Below are 24,425 nucleotides of genomic sequence, written 5' to 3'. Positions count from 1 at the left end.
CATTTAAATATATGTACATAAATTATTTGTAAAATGCCACAACATAGTCAGTATTGGTGTTAAGAATCATTGGTTGACTTGAAACCTATTTATATTCTATAATAAAACCATTATCAAGGAGGTTGTAGACCTCGAAGATTTAAGAGTACAGTACCTTGCGCTGTGTAATAGAGCCATCGTTAAGGTCATAGACTTTGAAGACTTGAGTACACTTTGTACTGTAAATTATAACTATCATTAAATAGGTCATAGACCTTAAAGAATTGAGAGCATCTTGTAAGATAAAGAAAAATAATGTTAAGGCATAGTAGTATAAAGATGTTTATTTTTGCTATATATATAATTACAGGTCTCCCTCAACATTCACGTTTTCAACTTTCACGGGCTTCACACATTCGCGAATTCCCAACCGCCAAATTCCCAGCCACCAAATTCCCAGCCGCCAAATCATATTTAAGTTTCCCGCCACCTGCGAGTCCCTACTACCCTCCCTCCGACCCCCGCAACTGGCAGCCAGCCCTCCCACCACTCAGTGTGGTGAGTGTTTTGTTTGTTCATTATTTGCTATTAAACTACAGTATAAATAATGTAAACCCATTCATAACTGCATATTGGAATGGCTATTCCGACAGGTATTAGACAGTGACATCATGTGTTTGCTCTTGAACACTGCAAAGAATTAAACATTTCTGCACTTTAAAGGAGGGGTTTGGGATATTGGCAGTTTGGAGGGATATGTTGTGTATCTTTATATGTGTATGCTTCTAGACTGTTGTATTCTGAGCACCTCTGCAAAAACAGTGATAATGTGCGAGTGGGGTGAAAGTGTTGAATGATGATGAAAGTATTTTCTTTTTGGGGATTTTCTTTCTTTTTTGGGTCACCCTGCCTCGGTGGGAGACGGCCGACTTGTTGAAAAAAAAAAAAAAAAGTAATAATAATAATAATAATAATAATAAATATGATATAATTGAAGAAGGAAATTGTTCAAAAATACGAGGGAGTGGTTGGCACATTGTCAGTGTGACTTTGTTTATGCTGGAGTGAACATTAGTCTCCCTGCTCTTCCAAACATTTCACAATAATTCATTGTGTTTGGTGCTTGTAGATTGAGTGTGACTGGAGTGGTAGAGGCAGTGATTGAGGCAATGGTATTTAATAACATACATGTTAATAATAATACATGTTATTAATAATATGTACTATTATTATTTATAACATATATGTTATTAAATATATACATGTTAATAATAATACATGTTATTAATAATAACATGTACTATTATTATTTATAACATATATGTTATTAAATACCACTGCCTCAACCGCTGAATTATTGTGAAATGTTTGGAAGAGCAGGGAGACTAATGTTCACTCCAGCATAAAGTCACACTGACGATGTGTCAACCACTCCCTCGTATTTTTGTACAATTTCCTTCTTCAATTATATCGTATTTATTATTATTATTATTATTATTATTATTATTATTATTATTATTATTATTATTATTATTATTATTATTATTATTATTATTATTATTATTATTACTATTGTTATTATTAGCAATAGCAGAAATGTTCGATTCTTTGCTGTGTTCAAGAGTAAACACATGATATCATTGTCTAATACCTTTCCTAATAGCCATTCCAATATGCAGTCATGAATGGGTTTACATTATTTATTCTGTAGTTTAATAGCAAATAATGAACAAACAAAACACTCACCACACTGAGTGGTGGGAGGGCTGGCTGCCAGTTGCGGGGGTCGGAGGGAGGGTAGTAGGGACTTGCAGTGGTGGAGGCATTGGTGGAGTCTGTGGTATTTAATAACATACATGTTATTAACATACATGTTATTAAATAACATACGTTATTAAAGCATAACATGTATATATTTAGTACAATTTACGACGTTTTCATGTATTTTATGATTATTCATGGTTCAACAAGTTAAGGAAGCAGTATTGTAATATATTTCCCTACAATATATTGGGGCACCAAACATTCACGGTTTTTCAACATTCGCGAGGCTCTTGATCCCCTAACCCTCGCGAATGTTGAGGGAGACCTGTATTTTGCTATTTATATAATTACAGGTTGGCTTTGGTTTTAGGAAAACATTTTGTTACATATTCTTATGAAAGCCCATTATTATGCAGAGCATTTCAGGCAGACTAATTCTACACTGTGTACTTTGTAATATAACTTTCATTAAAAAAGTCGGAGACCTTTTAACCCAAAACGAAAAACAATTAAGGGTACATTTTGATTAGAATTAATATAGGCATCCATCATCAGAGTATTTTTGGAAAGGGGATAGTTTTACTTAATTTGACCTGCAATGCGGAGCTTCATGGAATGAATAAGGAAGTAAAATTACTTCGTCCTTTTGGAAAGCTGAATAATTCTGTAATCCTTACAACAATTAAATTTGATAAATGTATTAATTAATATGCTAAGTAGTCCCTTGTGTTCCTTGTAATCCCTAAATTTATTGTTCATGACCCTTAGAGACCATATTTATAAGCAGTCTATTATTTATTGCCGTTTTAGTCTTAAGATAGCTTAAATGTGCTCGAAATGTTAATATAATAATAATGATATCTTTATTTCTACAAGTACATGTACAGGCTTAACTGACATCAATGACATGCCACTATATGAAATGCCCTTTGTTGTGCAGAGCATTTTGGACAAATTAGGTCACTTTTATCCCCAGGATGCGATTCATACCAGTTGACTAACACCCAGGTACCCATTTTACTGATTGGTGAACGTGGACAACAGGTGTAAGGAAACACGCATAATGTTTCCACCCTTGCCGGGAATCGAACCCAGACCCTCAGCGTGTGATGCGAGAGCTTTGCCTACCAGGCCATGAGCCACGAGTCTGCATAATAATGGACTTTCTGCATACACACCTAAATGTCACCCATCTCTGTACAAACATTGTATCATGCTGAAATAAAGATTGATTGTTCATCAATCCTACTATCAAGTGGTAGGACAGGACAGAAACCAAGAAAGTTAAACTTCCTGTATAGACTGCACTCTCTATGAGTACTACAAGTGGTGGAGAGGAATTTTTAAATTTGAACCTCAAGTCAGATCTTCTCTGATGGATCCAAAGACTGTGATCAGCTAGGCTGAATTTAGCACCTATCTGAGGAAGGAACAGTATTGTGGAGAGGATTAATATGGTTCACTTGATGAAGAAAACAGCATTCTAAATTGTATGGACCACTTTCTTGATATTGCTGCATGTTGAAATTAAAGTCAAGCCTACTATTAGAACATAATCCATATCAATACAGTAAATAATGACAAAACACGTTCTGAGCTTGTTGGTGAGTGGGCAACAGACCCAAGTGAAGGCTTGCTTGAAGCTAATTGACATTCTTAAATGTCAGCATCTACAAACCTAATTTTATTAACCTTTTGTAATAAATGTGTAATAGCATCGGTAAACTCTGATTATTCCCACTGATTATTTGTGTGATTATGTAATATCTTTAAAAACAAATTGTTTTCTTCTGTTATTTGAGTTTCAATTGATTATTTTAGTCCATTGTCTTGAAGTATTCACTATAGATCACCTGGGAAATGGGAAGCAATTAAGTTTTACAAAAAAGGCAGATAGCGTCAGTTCTGTGGATTAAGAGCTCTTGAAGGGTCTTTTATTGCAAGACACTTCACATCCTGGCAATAACATGCACACGTTTCTGTAGGTTATTCTTTTACGTGTAGCTAATAATGTTTATTTTAACCTGCAGGCCAGCAAGTCAACATTTGAAGATCTCTCCTTCATGGGTAAACATACTTTTGGTGACATATCCAAAACAGCACGAGAGGCAGCCAAGAAGGGTAGCATTTTCTCCAAGGTCAGCCTCAAGGTGAGAGGGACAACCACTAAAACAGGACTCTGTGGGACGTTCCCTCACTCTTACTCGAGGCATGGGCTGGCTGTGACATAGCTGCAACATCAGTAATGCTTAGATACAGTACTTAAATATTATAAGAACTCTTTAGGCATGCAGTACTGATGAAGTATGATCAACGTGTAGGTTATACCCCCCTCTTCTCCTCTCGTACCATACAAAATACTGTACTAAGACTAGTCAGCATCAGACAGTTTCTTCAGTAACGTTACTATGGTAAAATCCATCATGTTTGGTAATGTCAAAATCAAGACTGTGCTGGCTAGTGATAGCCAGCATTTACCGCCACTGTAGATTTTATAAAATACAATAGACTTTTATATCATACATAAAATTGTGTAAAACATTTATATATCTGTAAATGTGTTGTCAACCTAGCAGTTCTTTATACTGTATACAAGGTACAGCATAGTAGTATTACTTCCTGTATAGTAGCCTTTATAGTTAATGTGTCTAGAGCAAAACTGCTAACCACTAGAAAACAAGAGCACATAGAAATAACTAGTTTAGAAGGCATTGTACTTACAAATATCCATCGCTTTATGTAGTAGTTACATTCCAAGCCCACAGCAGCTGTAGTAATCTCTAATGGGTCAGTGTTACAAAAAACGCGATTCTAAAAGCTTAGAGATCTCCAGTGAATACTAGAAAGGACTGCCCTTCTAGCATCCAGCCTGTTACTGGGTTTTCGTAACAAGTAGTCAGTATCCTTGTCCAATTATCCATTAAAATTCAGTATGGTTCAATAGTGCTTTAGGATTACAACTGGTAGGCTACTAACTAGAGAAATTAAAATTTAATAAATTTATTAAGTAGTAAGTTGTCTAGAGGTATATTATCAAATTAAATTAATTACAGCAATCAAAATAAAATCAATCTCTCGAGTTCAATATTATTGTGCTGAAAGCACATATCACATTTATAATTCTTAAGTACCCTCAGGTACATTAACATTTAATAAGATATTACAAATATGTACAAGTAAATGTGTATGCGTATAAGTGCTCTTAAGTAGTTAGCTGTGTCTCAAGACTCGAATTAGACTTAAACAAGTGACTGACAAAGTCCTCAAATAAACTAACTTCTTGACCGACTGACAACCCGAACAGTCTGCTTGAACAACAAAGAATGCTAAGCCCAATAGCAATGCAATATCAAGCGACTGCGACACAGAATCAGGAACTGGGAAATAATATAACGACACTAAGTAGGGACCATCTGCAGATCCTCCACAAGTTACAAAACTCCCATAAAACTGAATCTACGTTCAGCATAGGAAAAACTGTGACTGTGACAATACACAGGAACCAGTACAAAATTAGGTCAGAAGCTATAGCTCGGGACCTGAGATACTCAGAGTGTCTATAGGACACACAACCTCAGTACAACGTCGAAAATCACTAAGTCTTTACAATGTTCTGTGAACAAAGTTCTACAGAACTAACAAGAATAATGAGACAGACAATCTGTCCAACCAGCAAGCGAGTCTCTAGCAGACTGACAATTTCACGAGAGGTGAGGACACCCCCCCCTCGATCACGTGATAGCTACGTGGACAACTGCAGCTCAGAAGCCGGCAGTATAACGAGCGACAAGCGATAATTACAGTCGTTTGACAATCAAGCCTAACTGAGCACATTTTATATACATCCTAACAACATAAGTCAAGTAACAATATAACAGTCAAATAATAATATAAAGTCATACATTTACGATTTAGCTATTATCGCAAATATAAGCAATATAAAATTAAATGAAAAGGTAATATACATTATATATACATAATAATCATTGTAACCCATTCAGGGGTTGCAACAGTCAGCAACACTTAATTCTTCAATATATGAATTTTTATCATGTTTTGTGACTACCAGTTATTGCATAGGATGAATTTATATGGCATATTGGGAGTTATTGCATAAAAGTGAATTTGCAAATTGTAAACTCACATAAAACAAAAGTGTACTGTTTGTGCATGTGTGTGGTATGTTATTAATTTTTTATCAGTTGCCTGTGGAGACTTTACCACCCCCCTCTCTGATCAGTTTTTGTAGTTTGTTTATTATGTTTCTTTGTAATACATGCCATAGATCTATAGTGTAAACAACTCATCATGTGGGTGTAGATTTACACTAAACAGTACCCCACATAGTTTTAGATTTACCCATGTGGCCATGGATCTACCGTCTAAACACTTCCCCATGTGTATAAAAGTGACATATATGGAATGTGAGGCAATACCTTTGGGGAACAATAGTTACATCACATTGCATAAGTGTCTTTTTATAAATTATATACCTTGTTTGTATCAGCTTCCCTAATAAACACTTCCTCTCATAGCCATAGATCTACCTGGCAAGCACTCACCCATGTGACCATAGATATAATTAGTAAATAGTTTCCCTTCTGGCTGTAGATTTGCCTGTTAAACAGTTACCCATGGGGCTATAAATTTATCTAATACGGTAAACCCCTCACTTACGATCGAGAGAGAGGGACTCTTAGAATGGTTCATTTGGTGAAAAATACAATCGGGAAATCTAATTTTCCAATATGATTCTGTGTTATAACTCGAGATTCAGACTGGGACAATGATTTTCCATTTATATTTCCCATTTTTTCCATGTTAAATGAAAGTGATTTTCTCACAAGAGCCCATGTTATGACAGCAGATGCAGAGTGGGACAGTAACACATCAACGTAACATTATACAGTGTAGAAATTAAGTTGGAGACTAAAGAAATGTAGAATTTAAAAAAAAAAAGTACTATACTCAGCAAAGATGAGTCTGTTGATGAGACTGTAGAAGCAGTGATGTAGACATATAGTGATGTAGAGATATAGTGATGTAGAGGTATAGTGATGTAGAGATATAGTAATGTAGAGATATAGTGATGTAGAGATATAGTGATGTAGAGGTATAGTGATGTAGAGATAGTGATGTAGAGATATAGTGATGTATAAGTATAGTGATGTAGAGATATAGTGATGTAGAGATATAGTGATGTAGAGATATAGTGATGTAGAGATATAGTGATGTAGAGGTATAGTGATGTAGAGATATAGTGATGTAGAGATATAGTGATGTAGAGATATAGTGATGTAGACATATAGTGATGTAGAGATATAGTGATGTAGAGATATAGTGATGTAGAGATATAGTGATGTAGAGATATAGTGATGTAGAGGTATAGGGATGTAGAGATATAGTGATGTAGAGATATAGTGATGTAGAGATATAGTGATGTAGAGATATAGTGATGTAGAGATATAGTGATGTAGAGATATAGTGATGTAGAGATATAGGGATGTAGAAGTATAGTGATGTAGAGATATAGTGATGTAGAGATATAGTGATGTAGAGATATAGTGATGTAGAGATATAGGGATGTAGAAGTATAGTGATGTAGAGGTATAGGGATGTAGAAGTATAGTGATGTAGAAGTATAGTGACGTACAGATATAGTGATGTAGAAGTATAGGGATGTAGAAGTATAGTGATGTAGAAGTATAGTGATGTAGAGATATAGTGATGTAGAGATATAGTGATGTAGAGATATAGTGATGTAGATATATAGTGATGTAGAGATATAGTGATGTAGATATATAGTGATGTAGAGATATAGTGATGTAGAGATATAGTGATGTAGAGATATAGTGATGTAGAGATATAGTGATGTAGATATATAGTGATGTAGATATATAGTGATGTAGAGATATAGTGATGTATAAGTATAGGGATGTAGAAGTATAGTGATGTAGAGATATAGTGATGTAGAGATATAGTGATGTAGAGATATAGTGATGTATAAGTATAGTGATGTAGAGATATAGTGATGTAGAGATATAGTGATGTATAAGTATAGTGATGTAGAGATATAGTGATGTAGAGATATAGTGATGTATAAGTATAGTGATGTAGAGATATAGTGATGTAGAAGTATAGTGATGTAGAGATATAGTGATGTAGAGATATAGTGATGTAGAGATATAGTGATGTAGAGATATAGTGATGTAGAGATATAGTGATGTAGAGATATAGTGATGTAGAGATATAGTGATGTAGAGATATAGTGATGTAGAGATATAGGGATGTAGAAGTATAGTGATGTAGAGGTATAGGGATGTAGAAGTATAGTGATGTAGAAGTATAGTGACGTACAGATATAGTGATGTAGAAGTATAGGGATGTAGAAGTATAGTGATGTAGAAGTATAGTGATGTAGAGATATAGTGATGTAGAGATATAGTGATGTAGAGATATAGTGATGTAGAGATATAGTGATGTAGAGATATAGTGATGTAGAGATATAGTGATGTAGAGATATAGTGATGTAGAGATATAGTGATGTAGAGATATAGTGATGTAGAGATATAGTGATGTATAAGTATAGTGATGTAGATATATAGTGATGTAGAGATATAGTGATGTATAAGTATAGGGATGTAGAAGTATAGTGATGTAGAGATATAGTGATGTAGAGATATAGTGATGTAGAGATATAGTGATGTATAAGTATAGTGATGTAGAGATATAGTGATGTAGAGATATAGTGATGTATAAGTATAGTGATGTAGAGATATAGTGATGTAGAGATATAGTGATGTATAAGTATAGTGATGTAGAGATATAGTGATGTAGAAGTATAGTGATGTAGAGATATAGTGATGTAGAGATATAGTGATGTAGAGATATAGTGATGTAGAGATATAGTGATGTAGAGATATAGTGATGTAGAGATATAGTGATGTAGAGATATAGTGATGTAGAGATATAGTGATGTAGAGATATAGTGATGTAGAGATATAGTGATGTAGAGATATAGTGATGTAGAGATATAGTGATGTAGAGATATAGTGATGTAGAGATATAGTGATGTAGAGATATAGTGATGTAGAGATATAGTGATGTAGAGATATAGTGATGTAGAGATATAGTGATGTAGAGATATAGTGATGTAGAGATATAGTGATGTAGAGATATAGTGATGTAGAGATATAGTGATGTAGAGATATAGTGATGTAGAGGTATAGTGATGTAGAGATATAGTGATGTAGAGGTATAGTGATGTAGAGATATAGTGATGTAGAGATATAGTGATGTATAAGTATAGGGATGTAGAGGTATAGTGATGTAGAGATATAGTGATGTAGAGATATAGTGATGTAGAGATATAGTGATGTAGAGGTATAGTGATGTAGAGATATAGTGATGTAGAGATATAGTGATGTAGAAGTATAGTGATGTAGAGATATAGTGATGTAGAGATATAGTGATGTAGAGATATAGTGATGTAGAGATATAGTGATGTAGAGATATAGTGATGTAGAGATATAGTGATGTAGAGATATAGTGATGTAGAGGTATAGTGATGTAGAGATATAGTGATGTAGAGATATAGTGATGTAGAGATATAGTGATGTAGAGGTATAGTGATGTAGAGATATAGTGATGTAGAGATATAGTGATGTAGAGGTATACTGATGTAAAAACATGGTGACGTACTTTAAAGCTACCATCAGCACATTAGGTAACAGAAGGGATAAATGAAAGGAAGTTGGGTAAGAAGGTGGATAAAAAAGGTACCTAGGTAAGACTTAATTAAGAAAATGAATGAACGAATGAATTAGAGTTAATGGGAGAAAAGGGAAAGATTTCATCTCTTCTAGATGAATGCTCTTAATAGCATATTCTTAACGTAGTGTACAGTTTCAGCCACTTTATATAATTTCTGAGATGTTTAGCTACGTTCCTCTATAATTTTTCCAGGACTTTGGGGTATGTGGCAGTAACATTAGCATTGGCACTTGCTGCCCCACCACTAAACACTTAATTATACAAGGTGCCACCACTTTTTGAACCTTTCAAACCAATGAACAATTATCCATGGAGGCAAAGAAGGGAATGTATGAGAGTATAGTGGTACCAACACTCATATTAGTGTGAAGCATGGACTGTAAGTGCTGCAGCGAGAAGGAGGCTGGAAACAGTGGAGATGTTGTGTCTAAGGGCAATGTGTGGTGTAAATATTATGCAGAGAATTCGTAGTGTGGAAATTAGGAGTAGCTATAGAGTTACTAAAAGTATTAGTCAAGAGGGGTGAAGAGGGACTATTGAGGTGATTTGGTCATTTAGAGAGAATGGAGCAAAACAGGATGACTTGGAGGGTGTATAAATCTGTAGTGGAGGGGAGGAGGGGTAGGGGTCATCCTAGGAAAGGATGGAGGAGGGGGTAAAAGAGGTTTTGTGTGCAAGGGGCTTGGACATGCAGCAGGCATGTGTGAGTGTGTTAGATAGGAGTGAGTGGAGACGAATGGTTTTTGGGACCTGATGAGCTGCTGGAGTGTGAGCAGGGTAATATTTTGTGAAGGAATTCAGGGAAACTGGTTAACTGGACTTAAATCCTGGAGGTGGGAAGTACAGTGCCTGCACTTTAAAGGAAGTGCTTGGGATATTGGCTGTTTGGAGTGACATCTAAACTGTGGTATCTGTGTGCCTCTGGAAAGACAGTGATTATGTATGAGTGATGGTGAAAGTGTTGAGTGATTTTCTTTCTTTTTGGGTCACTCTGCCTCGGTGGGAAATGGCTGATGTGTTAAAAATATATATATATATATATAGATATAGATGTGTTTTTTAACACATCATCAATCTCCCACTGAGGTAAGGTAACCGGGAAAAGAAATTTTCACCATAATTCAGACTATCACTCTCATGCTAGATGTGCATAGATACGGCACTTGAGATGTCCCTGCAAACAGCTTCACATAAATTACCTCTGGATTCAAGTGAAGAAGCCTGTTGCATTGGTGAAATCTATAATTCAAGTTCAAAGACTTACTTTTTGCTCTACCTGTCAATGTACAAAATGTTGAGTTTTCAGCAACTCTGTTAGGAAAATTACTTTTATACGGAAATTTTTATTTATTTTTCTTCCTTATTATGCAGAGTGAACTCATTTTTTCAATTTTTTTAGGAGGAGGTTGATGTTTGTTTCTAATTCCTCAAATGAATACATATATATTATGATTTTAAAATGCCATTTGATATTTACAATTTTGGCTCTGGATAGTTTCTATTTATTTACCTCCCTTGTCAGGCCCTGGAGCTTCGAGAATCTTCTTTGGATGGGAAGTTAAGTGGAGTTGGTCCAGCCATCAGCAGCAGTGTTGGCAGTGGTGCTACAGCAGAAGTTGGTGGTGGAGGAGGAGGAGGTATGATGATTGGAGCAGGAGGGATAGGTGGTAGAGTAGGAGGAGTAGATAAAGGAGGAGGAGGAATAGGAACAGGAGGAGCAGGAGGAGTAGGAGGAGGAGGAATAGGAGGAACAGGACTAACTGGAGGTGGTTTGGGAGCTCCACCACCTATCCCTCATAGAACACCTCCCACTAGTGTGCCTTCTTCATCCCCGCCTACACACCTGCGAGGATTGCCTCCCCCACCCCCTCCAAGATCACCCAAACCATCTCTCCAGAGTCAGCCATCCATCCCTGCACAGTTACCCATCCAGCCACAGATGAGTCCTGCCCATGCACAAACTAGTAGACATGACGCCTCACCAGGGAGACTGTCTGCCGCCACTTCCTCAAGTTAGTAACCCTTAGTCTTTCTAATATTTGATTTGCAAAGGTATGAAAGTTGTAATAGGTTTTAATTATTGCAATAATTAATTCTCCATTACATCAGGACATTTATTACTCAGGTTTTTGTTTCTCTGCTTTTCCTAATTTACATCAGTGACCTTACCAGTGCTTCTCATGTATGGCCCCGTTCAAAGCATGAAAAATATCAGAGCTGGAACAAATACAGAGATTGTTTACAGCTCACATTGAGCCAGTAAAGCACCTACATTACTGGGAACACCTTTAAGTCTTGAACATGTACTCATTGGAGCGGAGTTGAGTTTAATATCTTTATTATACACCCCATACCCATCCTGTGGGCGGTAATCAAAAGATTTCAAAGGTACATAATTGGTCCAGGGACTGGACTCCAAAGTTTTGAGATCTGAACTAGATCTGGTCACAATCATGACCAAGTTACAAAGGTAATGAGCTCCAGGTAGAGCTGGTCACACTCATGGCAAGTTTCAAAGGTAATGAACTAGATCTGGTCACAATCATGACAAGTTACAAAGGTAATGAGCTCCAGGTAGAGCTGGTCACAATCATGACAAGTTACAATGGTAATGAATCATAAACACGTCTATACATGGTTACAATCATGAACAAATTACAGAGTAATGAGCAATTAACAAACATTCTAGGGACTGCATCATTGCCCCAACAACAGATGTTGCTAGGTGCCTGTCCCTGTCAGCAGGACAGCCAGACAGCCATTGCAAACAGCAGCAGGTTGCGCCAGGATCTTCTGCTTGCAGGAGCACCATCGACCCTCCCCAAGAGGTCCAAGAGGTCAGCGACTCTGCTAGCAGCCCGAGGAGAGCTGTTCTTGGGATGTGTCTGCGTCCTGGTGGACGCCAATTTGATTGCATATCCCAGGCCCTCTAAAGGTGAAGGTGCAGCAGCTGTCACCTCTGTCTTCTCAGAAGGGCTGTTGGTTGTTCCTACTTGGAGCCCTCCGGGTTCCCAGACATTCACAGTGTACACGAATGTTGAAGCTTGAGTAATTGAGTGCACACTGTCTGTGGCACACTTGACAGCTGCCTCGCGGTCGAGCTCCAAGGCACTGTCCCTACAGTGGAAGTTCCTGTGAGCCCAGCACATCCTGTGGTATCGCTGACATTGTGGGCTGGGGGGGGGGAGTACCCTCTACAGTTGGGGTGGTGCTAAGAGTTGAGTGGGTGAGGTGGGGGAATTGTATGGTTGAGGCACAGGGGTGAGGGGTTATGAGAGGGTCACTGTTTACTACACACGGGGCAAGCCCGGGGAAGGGGGGTGAGGGGCACTTCCCTGCACAGATTGAGTACTGTTGTTCACACTGTCCTGCAACAAACACAACATTTATTTGTTTCCCATGTACATCATGAAAGATATGGGCATGTAACTCCCCAAAACCAGTGTTCCCTTCATCTTCACCCACACCTCCTGCCCCCCCTGCCCCCTGGTGGCATGGGGGAGGAGGCATTGACTGGTCCCACCTGGACACTCTCAACACTACACCCAACCCTCACAAACTGTACAACACTTCCACTATTTACACTGAAACGATGTACTGGGATGTCCTCTTGCTGCTCTGGAATTTTCCTAAAGCATTCACACTGAGTCCTGTTCAGTCGTGACCTGGTCAGCCTCTTTGATCAGGAGCTATCCTTGAAAATCCCACAGCTAGCCCGCCACACGCCCTATGCGTCGGCCATGCAGAGGGAGATGTTGGACCAGAGGAGAGAGAGATACATAATAATATATATCTGGAAAGTACTTGAGGGCCTGGTCCCAAATCTGCACACTGCCATAACAACATACTAGAGTGAGAGATATGATAGGAAATGCAAAATAAACCCAGTGAGGAGAAGGGATGTGGTGGGGACAATAAGGGAATGCTGTATCAACATCTGGGGTCCCAGACTATTTAGCATCGTACCAGAAGATATCAGAAACACGGCTGGAACAAGAGTAGAAGCCTTCAAGAGGAAACTGGACAAGTATCTTCACCAGGTGCCAGATCAACCAGGCTGTGATGGGTATGGGGGCAATGGGCCTCTAGCAGCAACAGCCTGGTTGACCAGGCAAGCACCAGACGAACCTGGCCCATGGTTGGGCTCCAAGAGTAGTGAAACTCTCAAAACTCTTCAAAGCTATATCAAAGGTATTGCATTCAGATTTGGTTTCCATTAGTAACACTGTAAATGATTAGCTCATAGTAAGTTTATTTGGGTACAGGTACACATAAATACTGCTACACAAATTATGATATGTAGTATCATAATTTGATCAGGACTTGATCCACCAGGAGGCCTGGTCACAGACCGGTTCACAGGGTCATTGATCCCCGAAACCCTCTCCAGGTAGTAACATATGTGTAAATTACCTAGGATAATCCAATGTTGAGGTGGTTTGGTCATTTAGAGAGAATGGATCAAAGTAGAATGACATAGAAAGCATAAGGGAAGGAAGGCGGGGTAGGGGTCGTCCTTGAAAAAGTTGGAGGGAGGGGGTAAATGAGGTTTTGTGGGCGAGGGGCTTGGACTTCCAGCAAGCGTGCGTGAGCATGTTAGATAGGGGTGAATGGAGACGAATGGTATTTGGGACCTGACGAGCTGTTAGAGTGTGAGCAGGGAAATATTTAGTGAAGGGATTCAGGGAGATCGGTTATTTTTATATAGCCGGACTTGAGTCCTGGAAATGGGAAGTACAATGCCTGCACTTTAAAGGAGGGGTTTGGGATATTGGCAGTTTGGAGGGATATGTTGTGTATCTTTATACATATATGCTTCTAAACTGTTGTATTCTGAGCACCTCTGCAAAAACAGTGATTATGTGTGAGTGAGGTGAAAGTGTTGAATGATGATGAAAGTATTTTCTTTTTGGGGATTTTCTTTCTTTTTGGGTCACCCTGCCTCGGTGGGAGACGGCCGACTTGTTAAAAACAAAAAGGTAAAATCCAATGATATCTACTTGGATGACTGTGAGTAGATTCACTCTTAATATTGGCACTACTTATTACATGATATTTAGAAACAAAGATACAAATGTACTTCTCATTTTGCTTTATGTATTAAGTTCATTTAGTTTTGATTTCCATTTCTGCACAATTTGTCGCCAAGGTGTAGTGGCTAGTCATTTATGTCATCTATGCTGTTACTCCCAAGACCTCAGTACTAGTCTCAGTAACTCAGTCCTCCACTAATATAGTGCTCATCGTTATACAATACACCTCTCCTCCCTTAACAATGGGGTTCTGTTTCTAAGACCATGTTGGTAAACAAATTGGTCGTTAAGCAAGGAGCATACTGAACTGGTGGTGGGTTTGTGTCAACCATCTTTAGATATTGTTTTAATGTCACCTTTACACCATTTATAACAATTTTAGTATATTTTTAAATGTATATTGTAATAAACAGAATAGAGGAAATCATCTCCTATATACATATACATATAAGGCACTCTTTTTTTTCCCCACAAAAAGTCTTGGATAAGTCACCATGCACCTTAATGCTTAAGGTCAGGGTCAAGGGTAGACTTTAGCAGTTGTTTACTAGCTTTACATTACAACTGCTTGGAAACATTGTCTTATATGTCTCATTTGATCGTGTGCCTTATATGCTGGGAAATGTGGTAGGTAATGTAGCTGAGAGTAAATGGAGTAAGGTGTGATGATTGGATGTATTGCACATATAATTTTTATGTAAGTATAATATTAGTGTATTATGGATGTTAGAAGTATGCAGGCTGATATTATATTTATGAAGATAATTGTTGTGATATTTGTAAGAGACAGAGACTGTGATATTTAGAAGAGACAGAGACTATGATATTTGGAAGAGACAGAGACTATGATATTTGGAAGAGACAGAGACTATGATATATGGAAGAGATAGAGATTATGATATTTGGAAGAGACATAGACTATGATATTTGGAAGAGAGACAGAATAATATTTGGAAGAGGCAGACACTATGGCATATGAAGGAAAGAAAGACTGTATTTGGAAGAGAAATTATCTGAAACATTCTGGCTTACATTTGTACTGAAATATTATCTTGCACAATGTAGAAAGTGTTGCTAAGCTTTATTCAGTGTTTTCTCTACCTTTTATTTTAAGTCTCCTAACTGTTTGTTCTTAGGTACCAGTATTGGTGGTACAGACAGCAGCAGCTGTGCAGGTGTTGCCGTAGGAGACGGGAGTGAAGTTAGTGTTGGTATGAGCGTTGGCACGCGTCGCCAGAGTACTGTCAGTAGTTCCGAGGCTCGCTCTCCTACAATGACATCATCCACTTCACGAGATTTTCTCTCAAATGTTAGCTCTGAGCTTAATGATTTTGCACAGCAGACATCCAGCTTGTTTAGTGACATATTTGGTAAGTACATAATGTTTTATTAATTATTTTCTGAATGTAGAAACACTTAAATGAATGTTGTAGTTTTCTATCACTAAGTATTCTCCATCTAATGCTTTCTTTATTTTAATTCATGTATACATGTATTTTGATTTCTTCCTAAACATACATTAAAGTTTTTAATACAATATTTTATTTGCTTCTGGCTGAGGTGCACTGGTTCTAATGTTGTCTTATATTAATGTTTTAATTTCTAATTATAAAATACGTAAAATACAGCACATTTCTCAAAGAGATCAATATTAAACAAATAATTGTAGTGCAAAATGGCCATGTTGGTTCTGAAGCTGCAGCAGTCGCATCTTCACAGCGTAGACTCAGCCGCTCCTTGTTTCGTAAGTTACAGCTGGCTGTATATTCATGCTGCTGCTGCTGCGGTGGGCTCATCTGCTTTATCAGTTCTCTTTTTTTTTTGTGTGCTTTTAAAGGTGCTGGAGCTGGCTAATTTATTTTGCTTGTCAGTCTGATGGTGCCTGGTTGTTTAATCACAGTAGTAGTGGTTCACTTAAATTGCTTGTATCTCCTGTATTTTGACATGCCTCTGTTATATGCTTGTACTATGTACTGTATCAAAATCTTGTGATGTTCATTGTCTACTAAAATGTGTACTCAACATTATTTTTATATTGATATAATTCTTTCTTTATCAGAAGTTTTAGAAACATTTCATTGGACAGAATTACAGATTTTAGAATATCATTGATATTTAAATTTATTTCCAGTTATTATTTAAAACCATTAAATATTGTTTTGGGCTCAGCAAAGCTCATTTGTAGAGCTCCAATTGAAGTTTTTTAGATTTTTGTAAATATTTCAGTACATAATTAACTTATAGCTTTAATTATATATTTCAGGAATTTGTATGTAATCCTTTTGCTTCTATGGGAGTTTTTAACAAAATCTTTCCATTTGTTTTATCATATAAAAATTTTCAGTTTTCTCTTAAACAATGAACTAATAGTTTGGATAACTTTTTTATTTCTGTTAACCACAAGAAAAGAACTGGTCATATTTTGTCAGTCCAAAAATTTTGGGTCAAAGAATATTCCAAATTATGGATTTTTCCAAGCTATCATATATTTTCCAACCAGATCTCTCTTTTTACTTCTCATAAACTATTTAATATTTTCAAACATGTCACATCACAAGCCAGAAAATTAAGCCAAGGTTCAAAAACAAAGAAATTAAAGTAAATTCTGTGCAGTCATCCTTGCAAATTTGTGAGTTTCCTTATTTGTGGGTTTTCAGTGAATGGACACCAGTGAACTGATTAAATTATCTAATGTTTATCTGGCTAATTGACTTTCCAACACTCAAATTTCTTTTTTTCTGTCGATAATAGTAATGGGACGATACCAAAAATTTTGCCAGTACCAGTAACAATACTCAGTTTTAGGCTGATACCAGTAATGATACCACCACATTTAGCTAACACCAACCAATACTGATACTTTGGCACACCTCAAGCTCAATAATAACCATATTGAAGTGATATATTACAAAAGTATAGTTCAAAAAAACAAAAAAAAAAAAGTGAAAAAATGTATTGTAGACTTAATTTTGTATTATTTGCAGTTTGTAGTTTCAAGGAACTGCTAAAAACATGGTGCAGTAGATCAGTTTTAGCTCAATATTCATATAGAGAAATTGGATTAAAGGTGGGACTGCCCAATGAGGATGGTAGACAATGTAAGCATTTCAGGGCTTTAAAAGAAAGGTTTAAAAGTCAAGTTGACCATTCTACCAGTAGTTTTCCGTGCTGATTTAGTACTAGACAGCATTCGGAAAATGAGAACTAATTGCAGAAGATTAAAATATCCAGATTGTCCATAGAATTAGTGGTATTAAGAGTAGAGGTATACATAAACACACCAACATATACATGTAGTAGTATTTTATATTATGAATGAATCCTTGTTTTCTTGAAAGCTCTTAAAACAGTGATCAGCCATGTAACTGTATTGGTAATGGCTCAATGCAGTATACTTTACTTGAACAATCTGCATATACCAATAGAGTGGTTGATCATACTATCACTAGGAAATGACCACATGCAAGGCTGTATAACTGGAAGAATCACCAGTCACTGGTATCATTATGTTCAGACATTATTCTTGAATATTTCTTTTGAATTTGGTTATTGTTTTGCAACTTTTCATCTTCTGAGGTTGTTGTTAGATGGATTCTTTTCTTAGATTAAGTGGTTCTTGTGGGGTTTTAAAGAGGTATTTGTTCTTGCAGGTGTGTTCCATTACAACTCTAAGAAATTTTATTTTGAATTAACAGAATAATCTTAATAAAGTATTATCTAAGTGATCTTATTCCCATGTAACTGTTTATGGTGTTATCTGCTTTGTATATATTTGTTTAATATTCACGTAATCTACTTAGGTTTAAGCTTACCCGAAATGTTCTGCATAACTAAAGGACTTTCCATGTGAGAGATGTAATGTCATCCAATTTTGTACAAACAGTGCATCTTCAGTCAGATGCATTATACAAACAATGCATCTGATTAACAAGAAGGATTAGTCAAGATTTAGTATATAGAGCAGTATGCATGTATGACTGCCATGTATGTTCAGTATGTATATTTATTTTGTTTACCTGAAGTTGTTTGTAGAGGATTATGGAGGAGGGGTATTCTTGCTTAAAAAAAAAATGTAATGTAGTTCTTATGGCAGATATTTTTCTTGAGCAATGATTGGTTTTAGCTAGTTTGGTGTTGTTGATTACAGTACACACACACATGCCTTGAGTGATCATTCCAGGTCACAGCCTGCCAGAAATTTAAGGCAGTTAAGTGGCCACAGACCCAACATTCAGAAATTTTATACAAATTTGATAAGTAAATGTGAAATAATGCCATGTTGTTCATTGGACATGACCATATTCTGAGGATTTACATGATGTAAATTAATAATTAAGACAATGCGAAATAGCTTCCTACCCCAGTTTATCAGCATGCCAACATAAGATGAAACTATTTTGGAACTTGATTTTATGAACATAAGAATGGAGGAACACTTCAGCAGGACTATATACAAGTCAGGTCCTTATCAGCACCACCCATTCCCACCCATGCATCTGTCCAGCCTTTTCCCAAAACTACTCATGAATTTGCTTCAGTATCTTGGGTACAAGTCCAACCCAGCCCTTTTCACTCATATTTGTCCAATCTCTTTTTAAAGCTACCCAAGGTCTTAGCCTTTATTTACCCTGTTTGGAAGACTGTTCCATGCACTGACAACTCTGTTTGAAAGCCAGTACTTACCTATGTTCTTTCTAAATCTAAACTTATCTAATTTAAAACTGTTATTTCTGGTTATTTGGTGCTTTTACCACTTCTGCCATTATCGGCATTTTCGTATGACAGTTGTGGAAGGGAAGGGCGACCAGCTTCTTATTTTAAGGTTAGTGTTGTAGGTACTATGTATTCAATTTAATATTTTATCTGTTTTTTTTATGCCTAACTGTATTGAGCACTTAATATATAACATAAACACATTATCAGGGGTTTTAGTTTCATTCGATAATGAAAAATGGCACTTTCCACCCGATGGTGATTTTCGCTTATGGTATGGGGCCTGCCTGTACGCTGCTGTGTAACAGTATCATATACGTTACTGTTCCCTTAATATATTTTATTAGTATCATTCAAGTTTAATATTTGAGTGTGGTTTACTTAGTTAAAATATTTGTTTGAAACAGGTTAACAATTTCCTGTTCTTTAAACCAATCTGTCCTGTTTATATTTTCTACAATAACAGCATGTTTTCAGTTTGTGTCTTTATCTTCAAGATAACTAGTTAGATAAGATAAGATTTTGTTCAGATTTTTAACCCCTGAGGGTTAGCCACCCAGGGTAACCCAAGAAAGGCAGCGTGTCATCGAGGGACTGTCTGTCTTATTTCCATTGGGGTCCTCAATCTTTTCCCCCAGGATGCGACTGTCACCAGTCGACTAACACCTAGGTACCTGCTTGCTAGGTTAACAGGACAATAGGTGTAAGGGAACATGTCAAAATGTTTCCACCCCACCGGGAATCAAACCTGGGCCCTCAGCGTTTGAAGCGAGAGCTTTTCCAGCCAGGCCGCGGGGCTTATTTAAGGGCACATTTCCTGTAGAATCGATGTCCCTGTTATATTCTGCAATAGAATTCTGTTGCCAGAAGACCCTGTATACAAAGTCACTTTCCTGAAATAATCTCTCTTACATGATAGCAAGCTAAGCTTCACTATTATTCTAATAGGTTGCATTAGATATATTATGTATTGCAAATATATGTTAAGTATATTTTTATTCTCATTGTGTACAGTCATAACTGAACATGGCATACACATTTCACTCGTCAAGGTAAAGGGCTCTTGATCCAGTAAATTAGAGCTGCATTTCTTTTCCTTTAATCATGCCTAATAACCTCCAATTTCTTGGGCAGTGTTTGATCCTCATGGGCTAAACGAGTACTTCTCCATGAATGCATGTATACTATATAGTAGTCCCTCTGTAGAGTACTTCCCCATAAATATACTATGCAGTAGTCTCCCTGTAGGGTACCTTCCCATGAATATACTATACAGTAGTCCCCCTGTATCCGTGGGTGATACATTCTAAGACCTGCCGCAGATGCCCAGAACTGCGGATATTTGTAAACCCTATGTATAAGTTGTTTTTCGTTTACATTTACTTTTTTTTTTTTTTTTTTTTTTTTTGTCTCCACATACACCTCAACGCACCAGTCACCTTTTTTCCCTTATCAGTTCTATGATTAACCTCATCCTTCATAAATCCATCCGCCGACACGTCAACTCCCAAATATCTGAAAACATTCACTTCTTCCATACTCCTCCTCCCCAATTTGATATCCAGTTTTTCTTTATCTAAATCATTTGATACCCTCATCACATAGAAAAGAGTAAAGTGATGAGGGTATCAAATGATTTAGTTAAATAAAAATTGGATATCAAATTGGGAGGAGGAGTAGTACTTGGGAGTTGACGTGTCGGCAGATGGATTTATGAAGGATAAGGTTAATCATAGAAATAATGACGGAAAAAAGGTGAGTGGTGCGTTGACGTATATGTGGAGACAAAAAACGTTATCTGTGGAGGCAAAGAAGGGAATGTATGAAAGTATAGTAGTACCATCACTCTTATATGGATGTGAAGCTTGGGTTGTGAATGCAGCAGCGAGGAGGCTGTTGGAGGCAGTGGAGATGTCCTGTCTAAGGGCAATGTGTGGTGTAAATATTATGCAGAAAATTTGGAGTGTGGAAATTAGGAGGTGTGGAGTTAATAAAAGTATTAGTCAGAGTGCTGAAGAGGGGTTGTTGAGGTGGTTTGGTCATTTAGAGAGAATGGATCAAAGTAGAATGACATGGAGAGCGTGTAAATCTGTAGGGGAAGGAAGGTGGGGTAGGGGTCGTCCTCGAAAAGGTTAGAAGGAAGGGGTAAGGGAGGTTTTATGGGCGAGGGGCTTGGACTTCCAGCAGGCGTGCACGAGCGTGTTCGATAGGAGTGAATGGAGACGAATGGTATTTGGGACCTGACGATCTGTTGGAGTGTGAGCAGGGTAATATTTAGTGAAGGGATTCAGGGAAACCGGTTATTTTTATATAGCCAGACTTGAGTTCTGGAAATGGGAAGTACAATGCCTGCTCTCTAAAGGAGTGGTTCGGGATGTTAGCAGTTCGGAGAGATGTGTTGTGTATCTTTATACGTATATACAGTGGACCCCCGGTTAACGATATTTTTTCATTCCAGAAGTATGTTCAGGTGCCAGTACTGACCGAATTTGTTCCCATAAGGAATATTGTGAAGTAGATTAGTCCATTTCAGACCCCCAAACATAAACGTACAAACGCACTTACATAAATACACTTACATAATTGGTCGCATTGGGAAGTGATCGTTAAGCGGGGGTCCACTGTACTTCTAAACTGTTGTGTTCCGAGCACCTCTGCAAAAACAGTTATTATGTGTGAGTGAGGTGAAAGTGTTGAATGATGATGAAAGTATTTTCTTTTTGGGTCACCCTGCCTCGGTGGGAGACGGCCGACTTGTTGAAAAAAAAAAAAAAAAAAAAGACATCTGCGCTTTGGGGCCATTATTAAGCAAAATTAAGGGTTATTTTCTCAGCAACACTGTGATAAAGTGGCAACGAATGCAGACGAGAACACTAGAGTAAAGCAAGGACAAAGAAAGATGAGATATGTACTGAGCTCAACATGGTGAAAAGATTTCACCTCGTTACTCAGAATTGCGCACAGTTTGAAACTTAGCCTTCAAGAGGAAACTAGACAAGTATCTTCACCAGGTGCCAGATAAACCAGGCTGTGATGGATATGTGGGGCAGTGGGCCTCCAGCAGCAACAGCCTGGTTGACCAGGCAAGCACCAGATGAGCCTGGCCCATGGCTGGGCTTAGAGAGTAGATAAACTCTCGAAACTCTTCAAAGGTAAGGTTCAGAGGTATGAATCATTTATTTCAGGAATTTTCCATTTAATATTTTCGGGCCACAGTAAACCGCAGAAACCATATTTGCGGATATGGGGTTCTTCTGTATACATAAGTATATATGCATATACTGTATACAGTATGCAAATGTTGTATAAATAAGCATATATAAAGGTAGAAAGTTGAAAGTGAACATAGAAAAGAGTAAGGTGATGAGGGTATCAAATGATTTAGATAAAGAAAAATTGGATATCAAACTGGAGAGGAGGAGAATGGAAGAAGTGAATCTTTTCAGATATTTGGAAGTTGACGTGTCAGTGGATGGATTTATGAAGGATGAGGTTAACCATATTGGCAGTTTGGAGGGATATGTTGTGTATCTTTATACGTATATGCTTCTAAACTGTTGTATTCCAAGCGCCTCTGCAAAAACAGTGATAATGTGTGAGTGTGGTGAAAGTGTTGAATGAAGATGAAAGTATTTTCTTTTTGGGGATTTTCTTTCTTTTTTGGGTCACCCTGCCTCGGTGGGAGACGGCCGACTTGTTGAAAAAAAAAAAAAAAAAAAAAAAAGGTTAACCATAGAATTGATGAGGGTAAAAAGGTGAGTGGTGCATTGAGGTATATGTGGAGACAAAAAACATTATTTATGGAGGCGAAGATGGGAATGTATGAAAGTATAGTGGTACCAACACTCTTACATGGGTGTGAAGCTTGGGTAGTAAATGCTGCAGCGAGGAGGCGATTGGAGGTGGTAGAGATGTCCTGTCTAAGGGCAAGGTGTGGAGTTAATAAAGGTATTAGTCAGAGGGCTGAAGAGGGGTTGTTGAGGTGGTTTGGTCATTTAGAGAGAATGGATCAAAGTAGAATGACATGGAGAGCGTATAAATCTGTAGGGGAAGGAAGGCAGGGTAGAGGTTGTCCTCGAAAAGGTTGGAGGGAGGGGGTAAAGGAGGTTTTGTGGACAAGGGGCTTGGACTTTCAGCAAGCATGCGTGAGCATATTAGATAGGAGTGAATGGAGACGAATGATATTTGGGACCTGACGAGCTGTTGGAGTGTGAGCAAGGTAAAATTTAGTGACGGGATTCAGAGAAACTGGTTATTTTTTTTATAGCCGGACTTGAGCCCTGGAAATGGGAAGTACAATGCCTGCACTTTAAAGGAGGGGTTTGGGATATTTGCAGTTTGCAGGGATATGTTGTATATCTTTATATACATATATACTTCTAAACTGTTGTGTTCTGAGCACCTCTGAAAAAACAGTGATTATGTATGAGTGAGGTGAAAGTGTTGAATGATGATGAAAGCATTTTCATTTTGGGGATTTTCTTTCTTTTTGGGTCACCCTGCCTCAGTGGGAGACGGCAGACTTGTTAAAATAAAAAACATATGTTCTGTATATTGTATGCAAGTAATTATGAATACACTGTGTACATAAGTAAAAGAATCCACTTTTATTTTACGTGCATAATTTATTATGTTTTCTCATATAGTTAGGGTATATATTTTAATTGATGTCGTTTTTTAATTTGAAAGAAATTACATGTGGCAAAACTAACATATGGAGTTGTTTTTCATGTACAAATAATTAGCATGCCTATCAGAAATGTGAGAGCGTAAATTTTTATGATTCTTGTACAGCCCTGGCATATTGTACAGTTTTAATCATGTGGTTGATAAGTAAGACACATGTTCATCAGCTAGGTATCTTTATTCCGAAACATTTCGCCTATGCAGTAGGCTTCTTCGGTCAAGTACTCGACTAAAGAAACCTACTGTGTAGACAAAACGTGTCAGAATAAAGGTACCTAACTGTTGCACATGTGTCGTACTTATCAATCTGTCTGTATTGTATACCATTTTCATATTTCTTCATGTGACCTTGCACAGCCCTGGCATATTGTGCCTTTTTTTGCTATTTTCATGTATAATCTCATACAATCCCGCTATAATGTATGGGCTTAATTATTTGCACATGAAATCGTGTACAGTACAGCCCTGCTGTATTGT

At 37.4% G+C, this 24,425-nt stretch overlaps 1 protein-coding gene across 18 annotated transcripts in view; it reads left to right on the top strand.

Moving 5' to 3' along the window:
- The window catches only part of Rab3-GEF (Rab3 GDP-GTP exchange factor), a 277,389-nt gene that overhangs the window by 144,443 nt on the left and 108,521 nt on the right, over nt 1-24,425 (top strand). For 15 of the 18 annotated variants that reach the window (XM_070092001.1, XM_070092000.1, XM_070092004.1 and 12 more), the window contains 4 exons: nt 3,774-3,893; nt 11,039-11,528; nt 15,686-15,919; nt 16,219-16,293. In XM_070092001.1, coding sequence (XP_069948102.1) covers nt 3,774-3,893; nt 11,039-11,528; nt 15,686-15,919; nt 16,219-16,293 — 919 coding nt within the window. The remainder of the gene's footprint in view (nt 1-3,773; nt 3,894-11,038; nt 11,529-15,685; nt 15,920-16,218; nt 16,294-24,425) is intronic. The other 3 variants (XM_070092016.1, XM_070092009.1, XM_070092003.1) reach the window with 2 other exon arrangements.

The sequence above is a fragment of the Cherax quadricarinatus genome, chromosome 38, assembly GCF_038502225.1.
Source record: "Cherax quadricarinatus isolate ZL_2023a chromosome 38, ASM3850222v1, whole genome shotgun sequence".
Lineage (NCBI taxonomy): Eukaryota > Metazoa > Arthropoda > Malacostraca > Decapoda > Parastacidae > Cherax > Cherax quadricarinatus.
This window is presented reverse-complemented; position numbering and strand designations above follow the sequence as displayed.